The sequence below is a fragment of the Diceros bicornis genome, chromosome 17 (genome assembly GCF_020826845.1).
Source record: "Diceros bicornis minor isolate mBicDic1 chromosome 17, mDicBic1.mat.cur, whole genome shotgun sequence".
Taxonomy (NCBI): Eukaryota; Metazoa; Chordata; class Mammalia; order Perissodactyla; family Rhinocerotidae; genus Diceros; species Diceros bicornis.
The window spans coordinates 36,014,755-36,037,482 of NC_080756.1; the positions used below are offsets into that span (position 1 = coordinate 36,014,755).

The 22,728-nt window shown below is 36.4% G+C and overlaps 1 protein-coding gene across 2 annotated transcripts in view; it reads left to right on the forward strand.

The window, feature by feature from the left end:
- Positions 1-6,413, forward strand: part of INTS13 (integrator complex subunit 13) — a 29,484-nt gene extending 23,071 nt beyond the window's left edge. The window contains exons 14-16 of one of the 2 annotated variants that reach the window (XM_058558616.1): positions 233-372; positions 4,747-4,882; positions 5,926-6,413. In XM_058558616.1, the coding sequence (XP_058414599.1) occupies positions 233-372; positions 4,747-4,882; positions 5,926-5,965 (316 nt within the window). In that variant the 3' untranslated portion in view covers positions 5,966-6,413. The remainder of the gene's footprint in view (positions 1-232; positions 373-4,746; positions 4,883-5,925) is intronic. The other variant, XM_058558615.1, reaches the window with a different exon arrangement.
- Positions 6,414-22,728: the final 16,315 nt, after the last annotated feature.

A 22,728-nucleotide genomic window follows, 5' to 3' on the forward strand; every position in this document is an offset into this window, starting at 1 on the left:
CTATAATACTGAATTGTTACATTATGATGACGGAAAAGGGAAACGTGTTTAATTCATTAAGTTCTCTTACCTGATTTTAGATTGAGGTTTAGCGTCTGGTTAGTCCCCAGGTTTACTTTGTGAGATCAGCTATCTTTTATTAAGACTGATATGCAAAGTCCAGTTTAATTGTTGAACCATTTATATTTCTAAAATTTTAAACTTTAAATTTTATTGTTTGTCCCTCTAAAAGGTTAAAAGGAATCTTAGAACGTGGAAAGGAAGAGTTAGCTGAAGCTGAGATTATAAAAGATTCGCCTGATTCCCCAGAACCTCCAAACAAAAAGCCTCTTGTTGAAATGGATGAAACTCCACCAGTAGAAAAATCAAAAGGTGAGGTGGAACCATGGTAACCAGGTTTGTAGAAAGTTTTCTAAGTCAGTTCTGTTTTGTACGGTGTCATTTAATATTATTGTGTATATGAGGAAGAGCTACTTGCATTTCTAGATGTTGTTTAGGAGATTCTTTGTTTACAGCCTTGGAAAATAGAAGCCGTAAATATATTTGTCAGCATTAAAGAAAAAGTAGTGTCGGGGCCGGCCCGGTGGCGCAAGCGGTTAAGTGCGCGTGCTCCGCTGCGGCGGCCCGGGGTTCGCTGGTTCGGATCCTGGGCGCGCACCGACGCACTGCTTGGTAAGCCATGCTGTGGCGGCGTCCCATATAAAGTGGAGGAAGATAGGCACCGATGCTAGCCCAGGGCCGTCTTCCTCAGCAAAAAAAAAAAAGAGGAGGATTGGCGGATGTTAGCTCAGGGCTGATCTCCTCACAAAAAAAAAAAAAAAAAAAGAAAAAGTAGTGTCATACCTTTGTTAATGAAGCCTTTTGGAAAATAAGCACTTTTACTATAAAGTCTCTGTTTTAAGAAATTTTAATTTTGTAAACTTGAATCTGTTTATGTTCCTGACACTGTACTAAGTCCTAAGTTATTGGAGACAAACTCTTTTCCCTAAACTCTTTCTGAACTTAGGGAAGGATCTAATATCACCCATTTATTGATAAATTAAAATGGGGTATGAATGAGTTTCAGTAGAGGTATTATAATATTTTCACTTAAAGCCTTTTGTCTCTTATTTATAGGCTGAAAGCTTAATTTCCTCTTGAAGGAATTGTAGGTGTTAAACATATGATTTGCATTTGGGAGCTCCTGAAATTATGTAGGCCTTAGTTATCTTTAAGGTAAACTAAATTTAATCCTTTTAGGATGAATGGGAAATGGTATAACAAAGGACTGTCTGATTTCTTGCCACTATGCCTCCCCTAAGGCAATAAGACCAGGGCTGGCCCAATTATGATTATTGGCATCTCATCCTAGGGAGAAAATAGGCTTGTTTGTTTTTATATACTTATGCTGTAGTCTACATATTGTGATACATGTTAATATTCTCCGGTTCACTGATTTCTTTGAAATCAGAGATAAGGACAGTGTTATCATATTTGCTTTTCAGGCATTTGCCAGGGTGCCTGGAAAATAAATAAATGTCTGTTGATAGATTATCCTGTTTTTCACATGCCAAAATAGGCCACTGTTGATTAGGATGAGAAATTTAGGTTTAATCTAAACAATGCTTCAGCGTTGCTTGGAAAATAGAAGTCTAAAAATTATTTGTAGTGACAAAAAGTTCCAAGCAACCAAACCACATATTAGTAAGAAAATGATCAAATGATGGTGTGTCTGTAGGGTGGAATTCATGTAGCCCAAGAATAATTATTGCCACAAATGCCCACTCTTCCATCTTGCTAATGTATATCATTCAGATTTCAGCTTCAGCAGCCCCTTTTTCAGGAAAGACTTCCCTGACCTCCTTTCACAATTAAGTTAGGTGCTTCTTGGTGCTTCCATTACATCCCAGGATTACCACTGTGCTAGCACTTAGACTACTGCATTGACATCGCTTGTTGACGTCTGGCCTCTGCTGTTAGCCTGAAACATTTTAAAGACAGGAACTTTTTAAAATTTACTGTTTATATCACTACCACCCAACACTGTCCCTGGCCCATAGTAGAAATTCAGTTATTTGTTGAATGAATGAATATATAGTAGGTTAAAAAAAAAAAGAGCAAGCTACAAAACCATATATACTATGATCTGCATTTTGTTTTAAAAAACGTTTTTATATACAAATATGCTAGCTTGTCATCATGGATTAATATCATGTATGGATGATATTCATGGTTATGAATTAAATTCAATAGACCCCTGATGTTTTTCACGCTGGAAACACTTTATAGAGTGGCCCACATGAGAAGCAACTTGATTGCAAATAACTGTCTGCCCTTGTAACTTTCCATTCAAGGCTGGTACTTGAAACTTGTTTTTTCTTCCGTTCTATTTTACAACCTAAGTCGTATGTCTCTTCTGGTCATCAACTGATATGGACCTTTTATTATTACCTCAGTTTCATCTGCTTTGGAAAATGACTTCCCAGAACTCTCCAAAGTGAATGTTGTGCCTGCTGCATGTAAGGTTGGGCTATTACAAACATGCCGTCTAGACTTGGTGAAAATCTGTTCAGCTCTCTTTGTATACTGCAGTAACAGAAAAATCAAAATGTGATTTTATTGATATAGAATGGTATTGACAAAAAACCAAAATATTTATAGTTGTTAGAGCGGTGTGTTATGGATGATTTTATTTCCTCCTTTATGTGTTTTGTTTTTTTCTAAATTTTATCTAATGAACATGTATTAGTTTTATAATAATAAAAAGAAAAGACTTTTATTAATTTATTTTTAAAAAACTTATATACAGTAATATTAACTGTTTTTCATATATAGTTTTGTGAGTTTAAACAATACATACAGTTGTGTAACTGCCACCACCACATCAAGGTATAGAACAGTCCATCATCCCAAAAGATTCTCTTGTACTGCCCCTTTGTAATCATCCTGCACTCCTCCTACCTCCAGTCCACTATAACCATTGATGTGTTTTCTCTTCCTATAATTGTGCCTTTTTCAGAATGCCATATAAGTGACCATAAAGTATGCTGCCTTTTGAGGTTGGCTTATTTCTCATAGGATAATGCATTTGAGATTCATCTATGTTGTCTGTTTATCAGTAGTTTGTATATTCCATTGTATATGACTAACTTTATTAGAAACTGCCAACTCATCTTTCCAACGAGGCTGTACCATTGTGCATCCCACCAGCAGTTAATGAGAGTTGTGGTTGTTCTGCATCCTCAATAGCACTTGCTAGCGTCAGGATTTTTTTTTTTTTTTTTTTTTGGCTCTTCTAATAGGTATGTGGTACTATTCCATTGTGGTTTTAATTTCTATTTCTCTCGTGACTAATGGCAAGCCTCTTTTCATTTGCTTTTTTGCCATCTGTATGTCTTCTTTGATGAAGGGTTTATTCAGATATTTTGGTCGTTTTTAAATTGGGCTGTTTGTTATTTTATTGTTGAATTTTGAAAATTCTTTATTTGTTCTGGATACAAGTCTTTTGTTGGATATGTGATTTACAAATATTTTCTCCCAGTCTGTGGCTTGTCCTTCTAACAGTGACTTTTATAGAGCTGAAGTTTCTAATTTTGATGAAGTCCAGTATATCAATTTTTTTCTTTCATGATTATGCTTTTGATGTTATATATAAGAAATCTTTGCAATACCCAAAGTCGCAAAGATTTATTCCTATGTATTCTTTGTGGGGTTCTATAATTTTAGATTTTACATTTAGGCCTTGATCCATTTTGAGTTTTTTTTTTTAATAAGGTACAAGGTATGGGTCAACATTTATATTTTTGCACATAATGTCCTAATTGTTCCAGTAGCAGTTTTTGAAAAGACTGTCTTTACTTTATTGAATTGCCTCTGTACTTTTATCAGAAATCACTTGATGAGAGTCTATATATGGGAGTCTATTTCTGGGTTTTCTTTTATGTTCCATTAGTCTGTATGTCTGTCCTTTTGCCAATACTATAGTGTCATGATCACTAAAAGTAGAGTCTTAGAGGTAATGAGAGTTTTCTAACTTTTTTCTGCTTTTCAAAATTGTTTATATCTAGTTCTTTTGCCTTTTCATATTGTGCAGAAAAGAGTTAACATAGCAGGCCCGGGCTGTTATCATTAAAAGAGGCTGCTTGCAAGTTTGGCCCTTGGCTGGCATCTGGAAACTTGGCTTTTAAAACATTCCCTACATGATGAAGTTATTTTGCCTTACATCTGAACTGTACACCTGCTTTCCTTCTGGGAGTCTGGAATTTTGGTAGTTGTAGTTTGGCAGAGAATGCCTATGTGACCAGCCCCCAATAAAAACTCTGGACTCCGAGTCTCAAATGGGCTTTCCTGGCAGAAATACTGTACACACATGGCTGCATTTTTGCTGCTAGAGGGAGTTAGCACTCCGTGTGAACCATCACTGGAGGGAGAGAACGTGGGAAGCCTGCAGATGGATTCCTCTAGTCTTTGCCTAATGTCTTTTCCTGCCTACTGATCTGGCTGTGTATCCTTACTGTGTTGCTGTAATGATTCTTAGCCATGACTGTAACTTGATGTTTAGTCATTTGAGTCCTTCTGGCAAATCACCAAACTAGTAGGTGGTCTTGGGGACCCCTAAACACATACAAATTTTAGAATAAGGGGAAGATGAGATTGCTTTAATTTTATAAAAGGAACAATGGAATTAAAGATAAATTTGTTAAATTTGTAGATTTTGAAGTAGTGAATTATTCTATCTTTTTTCTCTTCTTTCTAATATAATACCAGGGCCCGTGTCCTTATTATCTTTTTGGAGTAATAGAATCAATACTGCCAATTCCAGAAAACATCAGGAGTTTGCTGGACGTTTGAACTCTGTTAATAACAGAGCTGAATTATATCAACATCTTAAAGAGGAAAATGGGTTTGTATTATTTATTATAGAAATTGGTGTTGTTAATTGCCACATTATAATAATTTTTAAAAAATAATAAACACCGCTTATTTGCTATGTTCAGCAATTTTTTATTACTAATATTATGAACTGATACATGTTACCTATAAAGAGGAAAAAAAATAACTTCTTTGTTTCTTGGTACTTTTTTTTGTGTATGTGAGGAAGATCAGCCCAGAGCTAACATCGGATGCCAATCCTCCTCTTTTTTGCTGAGGAAGATTGGCCCTGGGCTAACATCGGTGCCCATCTTCCTCCATTTTATATGGGACGCTGCCGCAGCGTGGCCTGACAAGCGGTGCGTTGGTGCGCACCCGGGATCTGAACCTGCAAACCCTCAGGCCGCCAAAGCGGAGTGCACGCACTTAAGCGCTGCGCCACTGGGCTGGCCCCTCTTGGTACTTTTAAAAGACCTGATTATATTGATTGTAACCCTGAAAGTATTTCCTCCTTAGAGTATTTTTTTCGATGCTTCAGTAGACATCATAGATGGAAAAATCATAGAGAAAACTTAATCTGCCACACTGAATCTATATAAAATACCAGGAGAAAAATATTTTCCTAATAAGTAATACAGTATTAGGAATATTGATTTTAATTGAATAAATCTCAAGTCTGGTTATTTTAATCTCTTTTTTAGAAGAAATCCTCTTAAAAATATATTGGTAAAGGAATTTCTTGAGTGGAAAAGGAAAAAAATCCTTGACTAAATGGTGGAGATTTTTTCCTTAGTTTTGCTTAGAGAGGTATAGTGAAAAATAATGGCCTTTGAAATGAAACTTTGGGATATTCACTTAATCTCTCTGGGCCTCAATTTTCACTCATCTGTAAAACGAGGAAGTTTGACTAACCAGAGGAACTCTAACTTTAGTCTTTTGCTGAAGTGCTGCTGTTCTTCTGTTCTATGACTACATTAGATTTTAATTTCATGTGAAAGTTAGATAAGGAGAAAAAATATGGATAGTTAATAATGTTTTATTTTACCAACGAATTTTTTTCCTCCTATTTTTTAGAATGGAGACGACAGAAAATGGAAAAGCCAGCCGGCAGTGAAGAGTGACTTGAGCAACTAAATTTAGTATATTGCATAAATATTTTGGGTGGAATTTGATATAAGTACTTTTACAGCAAGATTGTATAGTTATGTTGCATGGACTGGTTTTTACATTTTTAAAATATTTCAACTAACTTTATCTTTTTTGTATTAATTGTAAAATTGGCACTTATGTCAAAAATATACATTTCAGATTTGCCCTCCCAAGTCATACAAATTTATTTTATGGTAAAGGGTGTTCTCTCTGGAAATGTTTTTAAAAAAATTCTTAGGCTTCTCTTTGCCAAATAAAACTTAAAATATCTGAAATGCAAAATATTGGAGTATTCCTTTCGGAAAAAGATATTATGCATTTAATGACTGACAACTTTTAGAAATTTTTTAAAAATTTTATCAGAATTTAAGTGAGATTCGCAATATTCAGTATAAAGTCTTGTCTGTTAATCTGTAGTGTATACAGTGCTTTTATGAAAAAGAATGTTGCTTTCATTTGTTTATTTTGTATTTTATTTTAAATTATTTTGTATGTGTGTTGCCCATTTAAAAGCAGAGTTTTCTGGTAGTTGGTATAAATTTATGTTTTACCCGTATTGGGTTATGTTACTTTTTTTTCCTGCTAAAATTTTACTGTCCATTGACTGTTTATATTGAAAGAGAAGCGTAAAGGAGATGACTTCACAGACTTAGAAGGAAGGAAAGTTACTGGGTTATTTGTTTTTATCCCTGAACAGAATCTTTGTCCCCTCATCTCTAAGAAATGTCATGGTTATGTGGTATATGTTTGATGAGTCTTCTTGTCCTTCTTCATCTGGAAGCTTGTAACATGTTGCAAGAAACATGTTATTTCAGTGTTAAGTGCTAATTCTAGGCTTGTCATTTTTCCTCGGGTGTTTATTAGAGGAGAGAAAAAACTCTTTGTTTAATATAGAGATTCGATATTTTCTATTAAAAAAAACACAACTGGTATTCAAATAAGAGTTCATCAGCCTCCCTTGACAAGCCAGTGAAATTTACATTGCTCTCTTTTATCAACTCTGGCCTCATTCTCAGCTCTTCATCTGTCCTCTCCCCTAAGCTAGAGCTATTTTTATTCCTTACCAGTGTGTTTAGATATACATGTACACAAATCATACACAAGCATGACCAGACCTAATTAGCACTTCAGACTTGCAAGATTTAAGGAGCTGTAGCCCAATACTAAATTACTGAAACATATTTACTTTTGGTTGGGTTCTGACCTTTTGTGTCTTGATACCCATTTTTCAGCTTGTGTCCACTTGGGGTCCTTGGTTTATTTCTTGATCCAAAAATCTTTCCTTCACAACCCATCTTCAAAGACTGGGATCCTCCTTTACTCTCAATTTATGCTCCTCTCTTTCCCATGTGCTAAAGCCATGCTACTTGTTGGCAGTCTTACCTACATTTTAGTCTCCACTTTGAGATACTATTTATGAACTGCTGTTACTATGCTCTACCAACTGGGGGAATATTTCTGTGGCTGCGTTTTGAACAACTGTGCCAGTAGCTTTCTGTATTATTCCGTGTTGTTGGCTGCTAAGATTCTTTAGCTGACTCGTTGTGTCTGCTTAACTAGATGTCTTTTGAGCATCTAAAATTGAGCCCCTCCTCCCCCCTCCTGTAGAGGGTCAGGCTACGCTTGGCTTTATCTTGAGATACATATTACAGCCTTATAGTGCAAGTGACCATTTTAGAACAAAAATAGAAGAATATTAATTGTTCGTTCTTTTAAAATAACTAGTCAAGAGAAGTGGGCTAAACTTAAATTAAGAAAAATATTTTATCACCCATCCAATACTGAAATCTAAGCTTAAGTTCAGACTTAATGATTGCGGGAATCAGAGTTATCCTAGAGAGAAGAGGGGGACTTTCAATTATATTAAAAGATTCTGATGTCTGCATCATGGTAGCAAAAGACATCCTTTGTTTGTGGCCCTTCACCCCCAAGAATTTGTCATTCATCCACAGACAGAAATGCCTTTGAGGGAGCTGTGGGATCCAGCACTGCATGCCAAGGGAGGCGTCTTGCCCACCTGTGCATGGGTAGTAGGCAGACAGATCTCGGTCCCAGTTGTGGATGCTGCAGTGGCCCATGAACCAGCTCAAGCCCCTCTTGGCCATGGCCCAGGAGTCCTTGGAAAACACTGTCTTAGACAGTCACCCACAGACAAGAGAGCCTTCGTGGAAGTCCAGGTTTCTAGAGGAAAAGTTTCAGCACATTGTTGGAGCAAAAAAATACGAGTCTGGATGCATTGGCGTGGGTGAAAGAAACAGCTTTTGACTACCTCTATCACCCTTCCTCCAAGGTGACACAACTTAGGGCCAAGAGAGATTTTCTCAGCTTGTGATTTCTCCCACAGGGAAAAAGGAGAGCATGTGAGTGAGCACCCAGCTTCCCCAGCTGTGCAGAACACTGCCAAGGGGTCTCATTTCTCTCACACTCTATCCAGAATACTGAATCCTGAGCTACATGATTGGTGAGGGGGGAGCAGGAAAAGGCTGGGAAAGTGGCAAATGGGACCCTCAGAGGGCATTAAATGGACATAGATCCTACTAACTGCATTGTGGACTCTATCAAGAAGCCCACTCAGAAGCCACTGGAAATGCCTTGCCCGCCCATGGATCTTCCCAACTGGCCGATAGGCAAACCCTAGCACTCTGCATGCCTCACCTACACACCGCTACCACCTTGTGGCCGGCTCACTTTGTGTGCTTTCTGTGGCAGCAGTGAGAGTAAACTTATGACAGACAGCTAGTGAGCATGTGCAGAAAGCTGGCTCGAATCTGCAGGCCAGGGAGAGACCACGAACTTGAGCTTTAGTGCCATCTTTGGGAAAACAAAACAGGGGCTGTTAGCACTCAGCCTGGTGTGTGGCTGGATCCAGAGAAGGCATACAAGCTTAAGAATTCTGCCACAAGAGGGAGGAAGAAGTGTGGAGGTGGTGTACCCATTAGAAGGTCTGAGATAGCCTCAGAATCTCTAGCAGGGCTGATGAGGGTACCACTATCCCAAAGGCAATTAGTAAAGACTGGAGTAGGTGACTGCTACTGCAAATGCAAAGACAGCAATGCAAAACATCAAGGAACATGAAAAATCAAGATAACGTGACATCACCAAAGGATCACAATAATCTTGCCATAACTGAACCCCAAGACATGGTGATCTGCAGTTTACCCAATAAAGAATTCAAAATAGTTGTTTTAAGGAAACTCACTGAGCTACTAGAAAACGCAGAAAGACAGTTCAACAAAATTAGGAAAACAATATGTGAACAAAATTAGAAGTTTAACAGGTATAAGTCATTTATAAAAAAGAACCAAATTCTAGACATGAAGAATACAATGAATGAAATGGAATGGAAAATGCAATAGAAATCATCAATAACAGGTCAATTAGAAGAAAGAGTCTGTGAGAAAAGAGGAACTTTGAAATTATCCAGAGGAGAACAAAGAAAAAAGAATGAAGAAGAGTGAGGAAAGCCTCCATGTTTTATGGAATACCATCAGAAGAACTAATTTGTGAAGTATTGGAGTTCCAGAAGAAGAGAGGGAGGAGGAGGCAGAAAGCTTATTTAAAGAATTAAGCTGAGAACTTCCCAAATCTGGGGAGAGATTTGAATATCCAAGTTCAGAAAGCTCATAGATCACCAAAAAAAGTTAGAGATCTTCTCCAAGCCACATTATAATAAAACTGTCAAAAATCAAAGACAAACAGAGAATCTTAAAAGTGGCAAGAGAAAAAAAAGCTTGTAACTTACAAGGGAACCCCCATAAAGCTATCAGTGGATTTCTCAGCAGAAACCTTAGAGGCAAGGAGATAGTGGGATGACATATTAGAATGGCTGAAAGAAAATAAAACCTGCTAAACAAGAATACTTTACATGGCAAAGTTGTCCTTCAGAAATGAAGGAGACGTAAAGAACTTTCCCAAACAAAAGCTGAGGGAATTCATCACCATGAGACCTGCCTATGCCTTATGAGAAATGCTGAAAGGAGTTCTTCAAGTTGAAATGAAAGGAGCTAATTGGTAACATGAAAATATGAAAATATACAGCACACTGGTAAAGGTAAGTATATAGTCAAATTCAGATACTCTAATACTGTAATGTGGTGGAGTATTAACCACTTAACTCTAGTATAAAGATTAAAGGGCAAGAGTATTAAAAATAAGTATAGCTACAATAATTTGTTAAGGAATACACAATATAAAAAGGTAAATTGTGACTTCAAAAACATAAAGGTGGGGAGTAAAAGCATAGTTTTTGCATGCAGTTGAAGTTAAGTTGTTACCAGCATAAAATAGACTGATGTATCTCTAAGATGTTTTATGTAAGCCTCATGGTAACCACAAAGCAAAAACCTACAGTAGAGTTACAAAAGATAAAGAGAAGGACATCAAAGCAAACCACTGCGGACAATTGTCATTACACCAAGGAAGGCAGCAAGAGATGAAGAAAGGAATAAGAGAACTACAAAATAGCCAGAAAACAATAAATAAGATAACATTAGTAAGTCCTTAACTATCAACAATTGCTCTAAATGTAAGTGGATTGAATTCTCCAGTTAAAAGACCAAGTGACTGGATGGATAAAAAAAATCAAGACCCAGGCCAGCTCCAATGGCCTAGTGGTTAAAGTTCGGCGTGCTCCACTTCTGCAGCCCAGGTTTGGTCCCCAGGTGTGGAACCACACCACTTGTCTGTCAGTGGCCATGCTGTGGTGGCAGCTTGCATAAAAAAATAAAAAAAGAAGATTGGCAACAGATGTTAGTTCAGAGTGAATCTTCTCCAGCAAAAAAAAAACAAGACCCAGCTATATACCATCTACAAGATACTCACTTCAGCTTTAAGGATGCATATAGACTCAAAGTGAAGGAATAGAAAAAAATATTCCATGCAAGTGGAAAGCAAAATAGAGCAGGGTAGCTACATTTATATCAGACAAAATAGACTTTAAGCCAAAATGGTAACAAGAGACAAGATCATTATATAATGATAGAATATAACAGTTGTAACTGTGCACCCAAAATCAGAATACCTAAATAGGTTAAACAAATAGTAACTGATCTGAAGGGAGAAATAGATGCTAATACAATAGGAGTAGAAGACTTCAATACCCCAATTTCAACAATGGATAAATCATCCAGACAGAAAATCAATAAGGAAATGTTGGACTTGAGACCAAGTGGATCTAACACACATACAGAGCATTCCATCCAACAGCAGCAAAATACACATTCTTCTCAAGCACACATGGAACATTCTTCAGGATAGATCATGTGATAGCTCACAAAACAAATCTTAGCAAATTTAATTGACTCAAATTATGTCAATTATCTTTTCTGTCCACAATGGTATGAAACTATAAATCAATAACTGAAGGAAAACTGGAAAATTCACAAATATGTGGAAATTAAACAACACAATCCTGAACAACAAATGGGCCAAAGAAGAAATCAAAAGGGAAATCAAAAAATATCTTGAAACAAATGACAATAGAAACACAACATACCAAAACCCATGGTATGCTTCAAGAGTGAAGTTTGTAGTGATAAACACCTACATTAAGAAAAAAGAAAGATCTCAAATAAACAACCTAACTTTACACCTCACAGAACTAGAAAAATAACAAACTTAGCCCAAAGTTAGTGGAAGGAAGGAAATAATAAAGATCAGAGAAGAAATAAATAGAGGCCCAGAAAACAATAGAAAAGATCAATGAAACTAAGAGCTAGTTTATTGAAAAGATAAAATTGACAAATCTTTAACTAGACTAAGAAAAAAAGAAGATTCAAATAAAATTATAAATGAAAGAGGAGACATTACAACTGATACCACAGAAATACAAAGGATGATAACACTGGTGAATTCTACCATTTAAAGAAATAATGCCAATCGTTCTCAAACTCTTCCAAAAAATTGAAGAAGAGGAACACTCCCAACCTCATTCTACACAAAAGGAAAACTACATCTGATGAATATAGATTCAAAAATTCTCAACAAGGTATTAGCAAACCAAATTCAACAGCACATTTAAAAGGATCATATACCATGATCAAGTGGGATTTATCCCTGGGATGCAATGATGGTTTGACATACCCAAATCAGTAAACATGATACACCACATTAATAAAATGGAAGATAAAAATCATATGATCACCTTGATAGACAGAAAAAAGCATTTGACAAAATACAACATCTTTTCAGTATAAAAATGCCCAACAAATTAGGTATAGAAGGAACATACCTCAGCATACTAAAGGCCATATATGACAACCCAACAGCTAACATCATACTCAGTGGTGAAAGTTTGAAAGCTTTTCCTCTAAGATCAGGAACAAGACAAGGGTGCCACTCTCACTACTCTAACTCAACATAGTACTGGAAGTCCTAGCCAAAGCAATCAGACAAGAAAAAGAAAAGGTATCCAAATCAGAAAAGAAGAAGTAAAATTGTCTGTTTGCAGATGATATTTTATATGCAGAAAATTCTAAAGATTCTACCAAAAAGACTGGTGGAACTAATAAAAAATTCAGTAAAGTTGCAGGATACAAAATCAACATACAGAATTCAGTTGCATTTCTGTACAGTAAAAATGAAATGTCTGAAAAATAAATAAAATCCCATTTACAATAGCATCAGAAAGAATGAAATACTTAGGAATAAATTTAACCAAGAAGGGGAAAGATCTATACACTGAAAACTATAAGACATTGATGAAAGAAATTGAAGAAGACACAAACAAATGGAAAGCTATCCTGTGTTTATGGATCAGAAGAATTAATATTGGTAAAATGTCCATACTACCCAAAGCCATTTATAGACTCAATGCAATCCCTATCAACATCCCAATGGCATTTTTCACAGAAATAGAAAAAAACAATCAAAATTTGTATGGAACCACAAAAGACCTTGAATAACCAAACCAATCCTGAGGAAGAAGAACAAACCTGGAGGTATCACACTTCCTGATTTCAAACTATACTACGAAGCTCTAGTAAGCAAAACAGTATGCTACTGGCTTAATCATAGACACATAGACCAATGGAACAGAGTCAAGCGCCCAGAAATAAACCCTTGCATGTACAGTCAACTGATATTTGACAAAGGAGCCAAGAAAACTCAGTGGGGGAAATTATAGTCTCTTCAATAAATAGTTTTGGGAAAACTTGATAACCATATGTAGAAGAATGAAATTGGACCCCTATCTCACAAAAATGAACTCAAAATGGATTAAAGATTTGAACATCAGACTGGAAACTGTAAAACCCCTAGAAGAAAACATAAGGGGAAATCTCCTTGACATTGGTCTTAAAACTGATTTTTTGGATATGACACCAAAAGCACAAGCAACAAAAGCAAAAGTAAACAAATTGGACTACATCAAACTAAAAAGCTTCTGCACAGCGAAAGCAACATTCAACAAAATGAAAAGACAACCTATAGAATGTGAGAAAATATTTGCAAATCATCTATCTGATAAGGGGTTAATATCCAAAATATATAAAGACCTCATACAACTCAATAGCAAAAGAGGGACTGAAGAGATATTTTTCCAGAGAAGACATACAAATGGCTAACAGGCACATGAAAAGGTGCTCAACATCACTAATCATCAGGGAAATGCAAATCAAAACCACAATGAGATATCACCTCACACCTGTTGGAATGGTTATCATCCAAAAGATGAGATAACAAGTGTTGGCAATGATGTGGAGAAAAGGAAGCCCTTGTGCTCTGTTAGTGGAAATATAAATCAGTGCAGCCACTATGGAAAACAATATGGTGGTTCCTCAGAAAATTAAAAATAGAACTACCATATGGTCCAGCATTCCCACTTCTGGGTATATATTCAAAGGAAATGAAAACATGATCTTGCAGCATTATTCACAATAGCCAACAATCTAAGTGTCTATCAATGGATGATGGATAAAGAAGGTGGTTATGTATATATCCACAATGGAATATTATTCAGTCAGGAGAAAGAAGGATATCCTGCCATTTGCAACAACATGGATAGAACTTGAGAGCGTTATGCTAAGTGAAATAAATCAGACAGAGAAAGACAAATACATTATGATATTACTTATGGATAGAATCTGAAAAAGCCAAACTCATAAAAAGTAGAATGGTGTTTGCCTGGAGCTGGGGGTGGGGGAAATACAGAGATATTGGTCCAAGTGTACAAACTTCCAGTAATAAGATGAATAATTTTTTTATTGATGTTTTAATAGTTTATAACATCGTGAAATTTTTGGTTGTACATTTTTGTTTGTCCATCACCATATCCATGTCTCCTTTCACCCCTTGTGCCCACCCCTCACCCCCATTGCCCCTGGTAAGCACAATACAATTTTCTCTGTCCATGTGTTGGTTTATATTCCACATATGAGTGAGATCATATGGTGTTTGCCTTTCTCTTTCTGGCTTATTTCACTTAACATAATACCCTCCAGGTCCATCCATGTTGTTGCAAATGGGACGATTTTGTCTTTTTTTGTGGCTGAGTAGTATTCCATTGTATATATATACCACATCTTCTTTATCCAATCGTCAGTCAAGGGACACTTGGGTTGCTTCCACTTCTTGGCTATAGTGAATAATGCTGCAATGAACATAGGGGTGCATAAGCCTCTTTGGATTGTTGATTTCAGGTTTGTTGGATAGATTCCCAGTATTGGGATAGCTGGATCATAGGGTATTTCTATTTTTAATTTTTTGAGGAATCTCCACACCGTTTTCCATAGAGGCTGCACCAGTTTGCATGCCCACCAGCTGTGTATGAGGGTTCCTGTTTCTCAACATCCTCTCCAACATTTGTTGTTTTTTGTCTTGGTGATTATAGCTATTCTAACGGGCATGAGGTGATATCTTAGTGTTGTTTTGGTTTGCATTTCCCTGGTGATTAGTGATGTTGAGCATCTTTTCATGTGCCTATTGGCCATCTGTATATCTTCTTTGGAGAAGTGTCTGTTCATTTCCTCTGCCCATTTTTTGACCGGGTTGTTTGTTTTTTTGTTGTTCAGTTGTGTGAGTTCTTTATATATTATGGACATTAACCCCTTGTCAGATATATGTTTTGCAAATATTTTCTCCCAGCTGGTGGGTTGTCTGTTCATTTTGATCCTGGTTTCATTTGTCTTGTAGAAGCTCTTTAATCTGATAAAGTCCCACTTGCTTATTTTTTCTTTAGTTTCCCTAGTCTGAGTAGGCATGTCATCCGAAAAGATTCCTTTATGACCAATGTCAAATAGTGTGTTGCCTATATTTTCTTCTATGAGTTTTATAGTTTCAGGTCTTTGATCCATTTTGAGTTAATTTTTGTGAATGACAATAGCAGATGGTCCACTTTCATTCTTTTGCATGTGGCTGTCCAGTTTTCCCAACACCATTTGTTGAAGAGACTTTCCTTTCTCCATAGTATGTTCTTAGCTCCTTTGTTAAGACGAATAATTTTTGAGGATCTATTGCACAACATGTGATTATGGTTGATAATACTGTATTATATACTTGAAAGTTACTAAGAGTAGATCTTAAACATTCTCATCACAAAAAAGAAATGGTAATTGTGTGACATGATGGAGGTGATAGCTAACGCTATGGTGGTAATCATTTTGCAATATATATATAAGTGCATCAAATCAAGTGTACACCTTAAACTTACACAATGTTCTACATCAATTATATCTTAATAAAGCTGGAAAAAATTATACTGATTAAATGCTCCTTCATTTTTGTAATTATAAGGCAAAGTTTTCACAATTTTATATCGCACAGTATGTTTGCCAAACTATTATAGTCATAAATACTGTAAGATTTTACTCCAAAATATTTCAGTTTATTTGAATATTGTTCAAAATCACTTTATGGAAATGTACAAACATCATTACAACTTAATGTATAAACTTATTACTATATGAATTGATTGCCATTGATGCTTCATGTAAGTATTAAGAATCAGCCTGAACAATACACAACTTGGTTTTGAAGGAAGGTCACCAAGTGTTTCAAGTCTTGAATACTGCACTTGTATTCCTGACTTTACAGTACACTTAGGTGCCCTTAGTTGTGGGCAAAAGAGTCTACAGTACTTTGTTCAAGGTTGTGTTATGAGGTGCTGAGTTATTTTCTTTGTTATTTCTGGCACATTTCAGTTAAAGTCATTTCAACTGCACACATGCAGAGAACAAAAGTGTCCAGATGCTAATTTTATTATGGAGGTGCTGCTAATGTGAGTAAATCTAGAAATTTCCATATTATTGTAAAAATTTGCAGCATTAGACTTAACTTAGGAAACTCCAGGATCTGAATTTACACTTACATGAAGTTTGATTTCATTGAGATCTCTATCTCCATGATTAAAACGAACATACTAGATCAAACCATATGAAATTGCCATTTTTATATGAAAAACATAATCAAATATTGGCAAATTCATATGGTTCAATCTGTATCTTTCTATCCTGTCTGAATATTCAATAAAACTGTAAAGTTAGCAGTTTGTGTGTATTGAAACAAGTTCCTCCTAGTGAAAGATGCAAACTTAATTTAGTGTCTGGTTAGAAATAGAAGTATTCCTATTTGCAACATTTTAAATTAATTCCATAGCTGCTCTGAATCAATTGAAAATGAAAAACTCCAAAGGAGAAAATGCCCCTATAAGTTATGAGTTAAAATGCCCCTATAATTTCTTTTTTTTTAGTAAAGAATGGGGTAATAGTAAACTGCTTAGATTAGAATATTAAAAGGAGAGAGAAAATGTTGTCCTATTTTAAAATAGACATCACATTAAATTTACATACTTACCAGGTTCACAGACATTTCTTGGGAATCATGTTTAAAAGGGTAGAAGAGAAGGAAAAATAAAGGTCAGCGAGGAATAAAGAAGTGCCAGAGGAGCTGCAGAGATGTTCAAGACTGAAAACCAAGACAAGGCCAACCAAAGCATATGCCAACCGAGACACGGGTAATTACTTCCAAAAAGCCGTTTCCATGGAACGGTGGGAATAGAAAGTGAGTTGCAGCGATTAAAATGTTACTTGAGTGAAGTTAGAAGCAGAGGTTGTGAGTGTGGTCAGCTGTTTCTCAAGTATAGTAACAAAAGTGTCCTTGCCTGTTGTGGTAGCTTGATAGGAGAACAGAACTGAGAGAAAATTTGCTATGTTTTGGTAGTCTTTTTAAAAATCAATGTGATGAGCTTGTTTGTAAAGGTAAAAATACAATGGAGAGTCAAAGATTCAATAATTCTTTGCTCATACATAGTAGAACTTTAACCTACTGCAGAATTTATTTGCTGTTAAATTATTCATGCCTTTATGCTGAAGGTTGTGATGAGTAACTTGGATTGGCAGTTTACAGCATTTTCCATGTTTGGAGATGCTGTTGCCAATCGGTGCAATTACTTTCCATAATGGGTGAGTCATTACATAATTTGTTTATGGTAATGGTGGCCTGGGTGACATAAATTTATTATTGACCATCCAGGCTTCCAACGGGAAATAAGTGATTAGAATTAATTGGTAGTGTGTTAATACAATTAACACAAAGGGTGAATTATTTATTGCTTGTCTTTTGATGATTTGATTCAGCAATTGTTTATTTTACCTAATTTCTAGATCAATTAGCCCTCTTTCTCATACACTTGTTGATGTATTTGGGTTGCTGATAGCATTTCTTGCTTTTCCTCTGGCTAATGATAACCATTTCATAATGGAATGGAGTTGATGTTTTGGAGGTCTGAAGAATGGCTGCCCTTGTTTCTGTGACAGGGATCACATTTTCTTTGTAAGGTTGACATTGAGAAGACAATGGTACCTTTCTCCATAATTGAGGTGAAGATGGAACTTTGCACTCCAAGATAGGTGGCTTTTAGGGGCTTAGCATATCCATTTCTTGGCTAGTATTACTTATTAAGGTTCTCCTTTGAAACACTAGGGACTGAAGAACAAGAAAAGTCTTATAGTTCTTGCAGAAATGGTAAGCTACACTTGCTGCTGCTGCCATAGTCAGTGTATATATATTTACCAACAAAGCCAGGAGAAGATTTCTAATCCAGGGGCTATTTTCTATGCTAGATGAGGCTAGAATGCTGTTTTCAGTTTACGACCCATTGTATGGCTCCAGAATAAGGTAGATTCTACTATATGTGATGCCCTCGATTGTGCCAATTTTGTATTCTGGTAACAAAGCATATGCAGAGTTTGGATGGACATTTCCATCAGACCTCCTTAATTTAAACATCATTTCCTGAATTATTCTGTTAGGACACCATTTCAGAGAACTGCCATTGACTACATGTAAGGGTCTGTTATACCGGGATATAATGGTAGACCCCGGTCCCAGAGTAGTTAATACAATTTGTTGAGGGCTACTGGAGTGTAGCTTATCAGTGAGTTTGGTAAAAAACAAAGCAATCCTCTCTCTCTTCTTTCTAAATGAGTAGAAATTGTTTTTTTGTGCATAGAGTGTGTGTGTGTCAAAGTGTACTTCTGGGCAGCTTCAATTCAATGATCAAAAGCATCTGAACAGGCAGGACCCCAGAATCTGTGGCACAAAGAATAATTTCCTAGGGGGAGTATTGAAAATCCAGTTCTAGGGGATATCCATATAGTATTTGATGAGTTGCATTAAATTACAGCCAGCTTTCTGGGCCTGAATAATATTCATTTACTGAATATCATTTGAATGATATTTGAATTGAATGATATTTATTGAATATCATTATTGCAAGTGTCAAGTGAGTTGAGTTGCTATCTTCTGGATCATAAAATGTGTCAGGAGGGATTGGGAAATTAAGTCTGTGCCCAATAGTTGCTGTTATCAATTGAATGGAATTAACAAATGTTGGAAATGTGTTGGATTGACTTAGAAAGAGCAAACAAGAAACAAATTTCAGTAAACACCACTGTTTATTTAAGTGTTTAAGGTTGTCTTGATGGTTGACTTTTCCCCCCATATTCACTTTTTGCCCTGATTTGCATAGGAAAGTGGGAAAGCATCTATTGATACTCAATAGATATATGTATGCCTTAGTAGCCAACCTGTGTTTGGGTACCACTTAAGTAGCTCCAGAGAGGAGTGAAAGGGACTGATTTCTTTCATCTCTGTTTTTAGCCTTTGATTTGGGGACACTTCTTCTGTCTACTCAAGGGTCAGGTTCATCCGTCTTAAGCCCTGTCTGTCTTCCTCTTCCGTTTCCTTTCTCCCTCTTCCCTTTCTCTCTCCTCCTCCCTTCATCTTCTCTCTTACCATCAGCTGGTAGATTTTGCATTATAGCCTTGATGCTGCATCTACGTATTCACGGAAGCTGTTAGTTTCCAAATTTCCTAATCCTTTCAGCCTTAAATTATAGAGTGGAAGATCTTGAAATTAGCTCATTAACAGTATCAAGTAACAAAGTCTGGGTTAGAGGGCTTCAAAAAAACAATATTTTGGCAGTGGGCCCAAATTCCTAAACTAATCGTGTGTGTGTGTGTGTGTGTGTGTGTGTGTGTATGTGTGGTTAAAAGCTCAACAAGGAAATTTTAAAGTTCAAGACATAAAAACCGTATAATTGAACAGAGACATAGTAATGAACTAGTGCTCTAATTTCATGTAACACATTTAATTCTCAAAGAAGCTAGAAAACAATTCAAAGTCTGCATAGATATGGTTTGGTGTTGTCTGAGAAGGAAGATGAGGTGACTGATTATCACAAAAATGGAGATATGCTGCAACATACAAAGGCAGGTGGCTTTAGATATCGTGGGTAGCACTATGTTGGAATGAAGAGGAGTGTCATACTATCGGGAAAAAAAAAAACAAAAAACAATAAATCCAGAAGACAGAATGCAGCAATCACTTGAACAGAAAGACTATTTTAAAGTGAGATCTGAGCACTGCTGCATATTTCATGGGATTGAGTAACAGTATATGTTCTAACTACTAGGGTGATAAGTTTCAAACAGGCTCAAGTTTCATCAGCTTTACCATTCCTTGGTGATAGAGTTACTTACCTGGGTGTGACATGTCCTCAGGCTTCTGAGACTTAGATGGGGAGCACATGGTGTCAGAATCTTTGTTGCTTGAAGCAATTCATATCTAGTGAAAGACAAACTGGTTGTACCTTGTCTAAATAATGTTTCTGGAAACTCTGTAGTGAATCTAGATAAAATGGTGAGCATCTATTTAACTTAGAAGTTTAATTCAAACACAAATCCGCCAGAATTAAAAATCATCCGTGAAATTTTCCATGGGAGTTACCATACAAGTATGCTTCAATACAAAACAAGGTCTAAGAGAATCACTGTGATATGGGTTACCTAGTTCAGAGAAGAGAATATGAGCAGAGATGATAACAGCTTACATTCACCATACTCCAGGCACTGTGCTAAGTGCATATTTCATTTTGTCTTCACAACAAATATATTGGGATAATTATTATCCTCAATTTATAAATAAAATAATAAAATTACATAACTACCCAAGATCACACAAATAGTATATTATAGAGCTAGATTTCGAACCCCTGTCTGACTATAGATACTGAGTTCTTAAACATGATATTGCCTGTGTTTGCAGTATTTCATGAGAGAGAAGCTAAACGAAACAGGGTCTTAACTTCACCAATGGAGATTGAAATTAACAAGCATTTTTCTAACTATGGTGGACCATAAGGTTGCAACATATGATTAGTGTCTTTCTGAGATAATTGAGGAATAATAATAACTAGGCAGAGCATGGTCTGAGTGATGGTTTGAAGTTCTTTCCAGGTTTGTGAATCTTTGATAAATCTGAATATTGTATTTAATGTGTATAGCGCATAAGATGAGTACTGTATTTTGTTGTTGACTTTTCTTACATAATATATTCTTCAAATTTTTTTCTCCTGCAAATCACTATGTTCCTTGCAGAAATATTGGAAGATACAGAAACTATATAGAGAAGAAAATCAAGCACTCATATTTTCACCACAGTTAACATTAGGCACTCTATTTTAATCATAACACTCTATTTTAATCTTAATATTTTAACCAACATTAGTTGGTTACTGCTTGTTAGTTAAAGACTCACTGAAAAATATAGCAAATAGAAAACTAACCAACTACCACAATCTTACCTTGTATCTTATTAATGTCAGAAATACTCCCATATCTCGCTGTCAATAAGTTTTTGGAGGTATGTGGGTAACATCACCATTTCAGTAGAATCCAGGTTAAACATTGTATTGCCTGGTAAAGTTTTGCTAGTTCTTGAGAATTTACTGACAGCTAAATGTTCTGTGCCTGAGTACCAGTCACTAAGAAAATGCGTTATAGTCTTTGAGCCCACACTTTCAGGTAACTCAAATGCATTTGCAAATTTGGGCAGCTCAGAAAGGGATGAATCAGATAAATCATGTAACTGAGTAAATGATGAGGTCTCCTTAGAATAAGATTGAATTTTCATAATCATATCACATGATGAGCATTCCTGTAATAGGTTACTGCTGAAACAAGCAATTTCCCAGGGCAAAAGAGTTGAGTTGGATGTTCTATCCTATACAAATTTTGTATTTATGTTCATGCCAAGAGGTTAAATTGTTTCTGTCAGAATGGGGAATGAATGAACCTGTGGAGAAACTTTAAGAGTCTCAGACATGTGATTATGTTACCACCCAAGGTGGAGTGGTCTGCCCGCTGCAAGACATGCCAATAGTCAAGAGGCAAGGTGGTAGGAGAGAAAAGGTTTTTTATTACAGCTTGCTGGCAAGGGGGAAGATGGCCGACTAATATCTGAAAGAACCATCTTACAGAACAAAAAGACTACAGGCTAGTTATGTAAGGGGCTGGTCTCCGGGTGGGGGCAGACATTTGGTTTTAGTTCATGATAGTCTTTTGTTTTACTGGATATTCATCAGAGACCGGAGCAACATCTGCCCTATACCCTGATCTTTTAGTTGTCATTGATGGTGGCTATCACCATAGACTCTCTGCCCTGGGGTCATCATATTCCTAAGAAACTCAAAAGAACAAAGTTATCAGCTTATAGCAGCTGGGAGGGGCCATAAAATCTACAGAGCATGTCTGGGTTAGTTCATCAGAGGTCATTTAAAGTTACAATATGGTTTCTTTTCTACAATGTGGCTTCCCCTATGTCAACCTTGTGTTGAGCCGGTATCAATTCTGCTCATGAAGATGCTTTTGCTTTAGCTGGCTTGACAAGGGAATTGGCTGAACTCAAGGGGAAAATGGCAGGCTGCCAATGTCTCTCTTGCTGATGCCGAAGGTATAAAGAGACTGTTAGATGACCATACAAATCTTTCCAGGTAGACTGGAACAGAGCCACTCCATTTGCTGAGAAATGTTTCCATTGAAGATAGTCCTTCTGAAGGTGTGGCTATATTCTGTGACTTCCTCAGAGATTGAGGACCCAAGAAAATGAGAGTCCTTGGATAAGGCAAGAAGGGCTTGTGAATACCAAGCTTGACTAATTGATTCTGAGGCAACGTCAGATAAAACAGGGTGCTTTTGTATTTTTGTTCTGTGGGTTAGGGTGTGCCTCTTTATTTGCCAGTCTGTAGAGTCTAGTTTTTCTAATAACGTTGATACTGTCAAAGTTCTACGCTGAAGGAAGTCAAAATCTGTGAATGAAGCAGCTCTTAATACCAGAGAAGAAATGACTTCAGGAAAAGCAAAAGAATATTCAAGGTTGGTTGTCACGGACACTTCCTTTAATGAATTCTGTGATGCTACTGTGTGCAGTGGCCTTGTAGTGTTTGTGCACCTT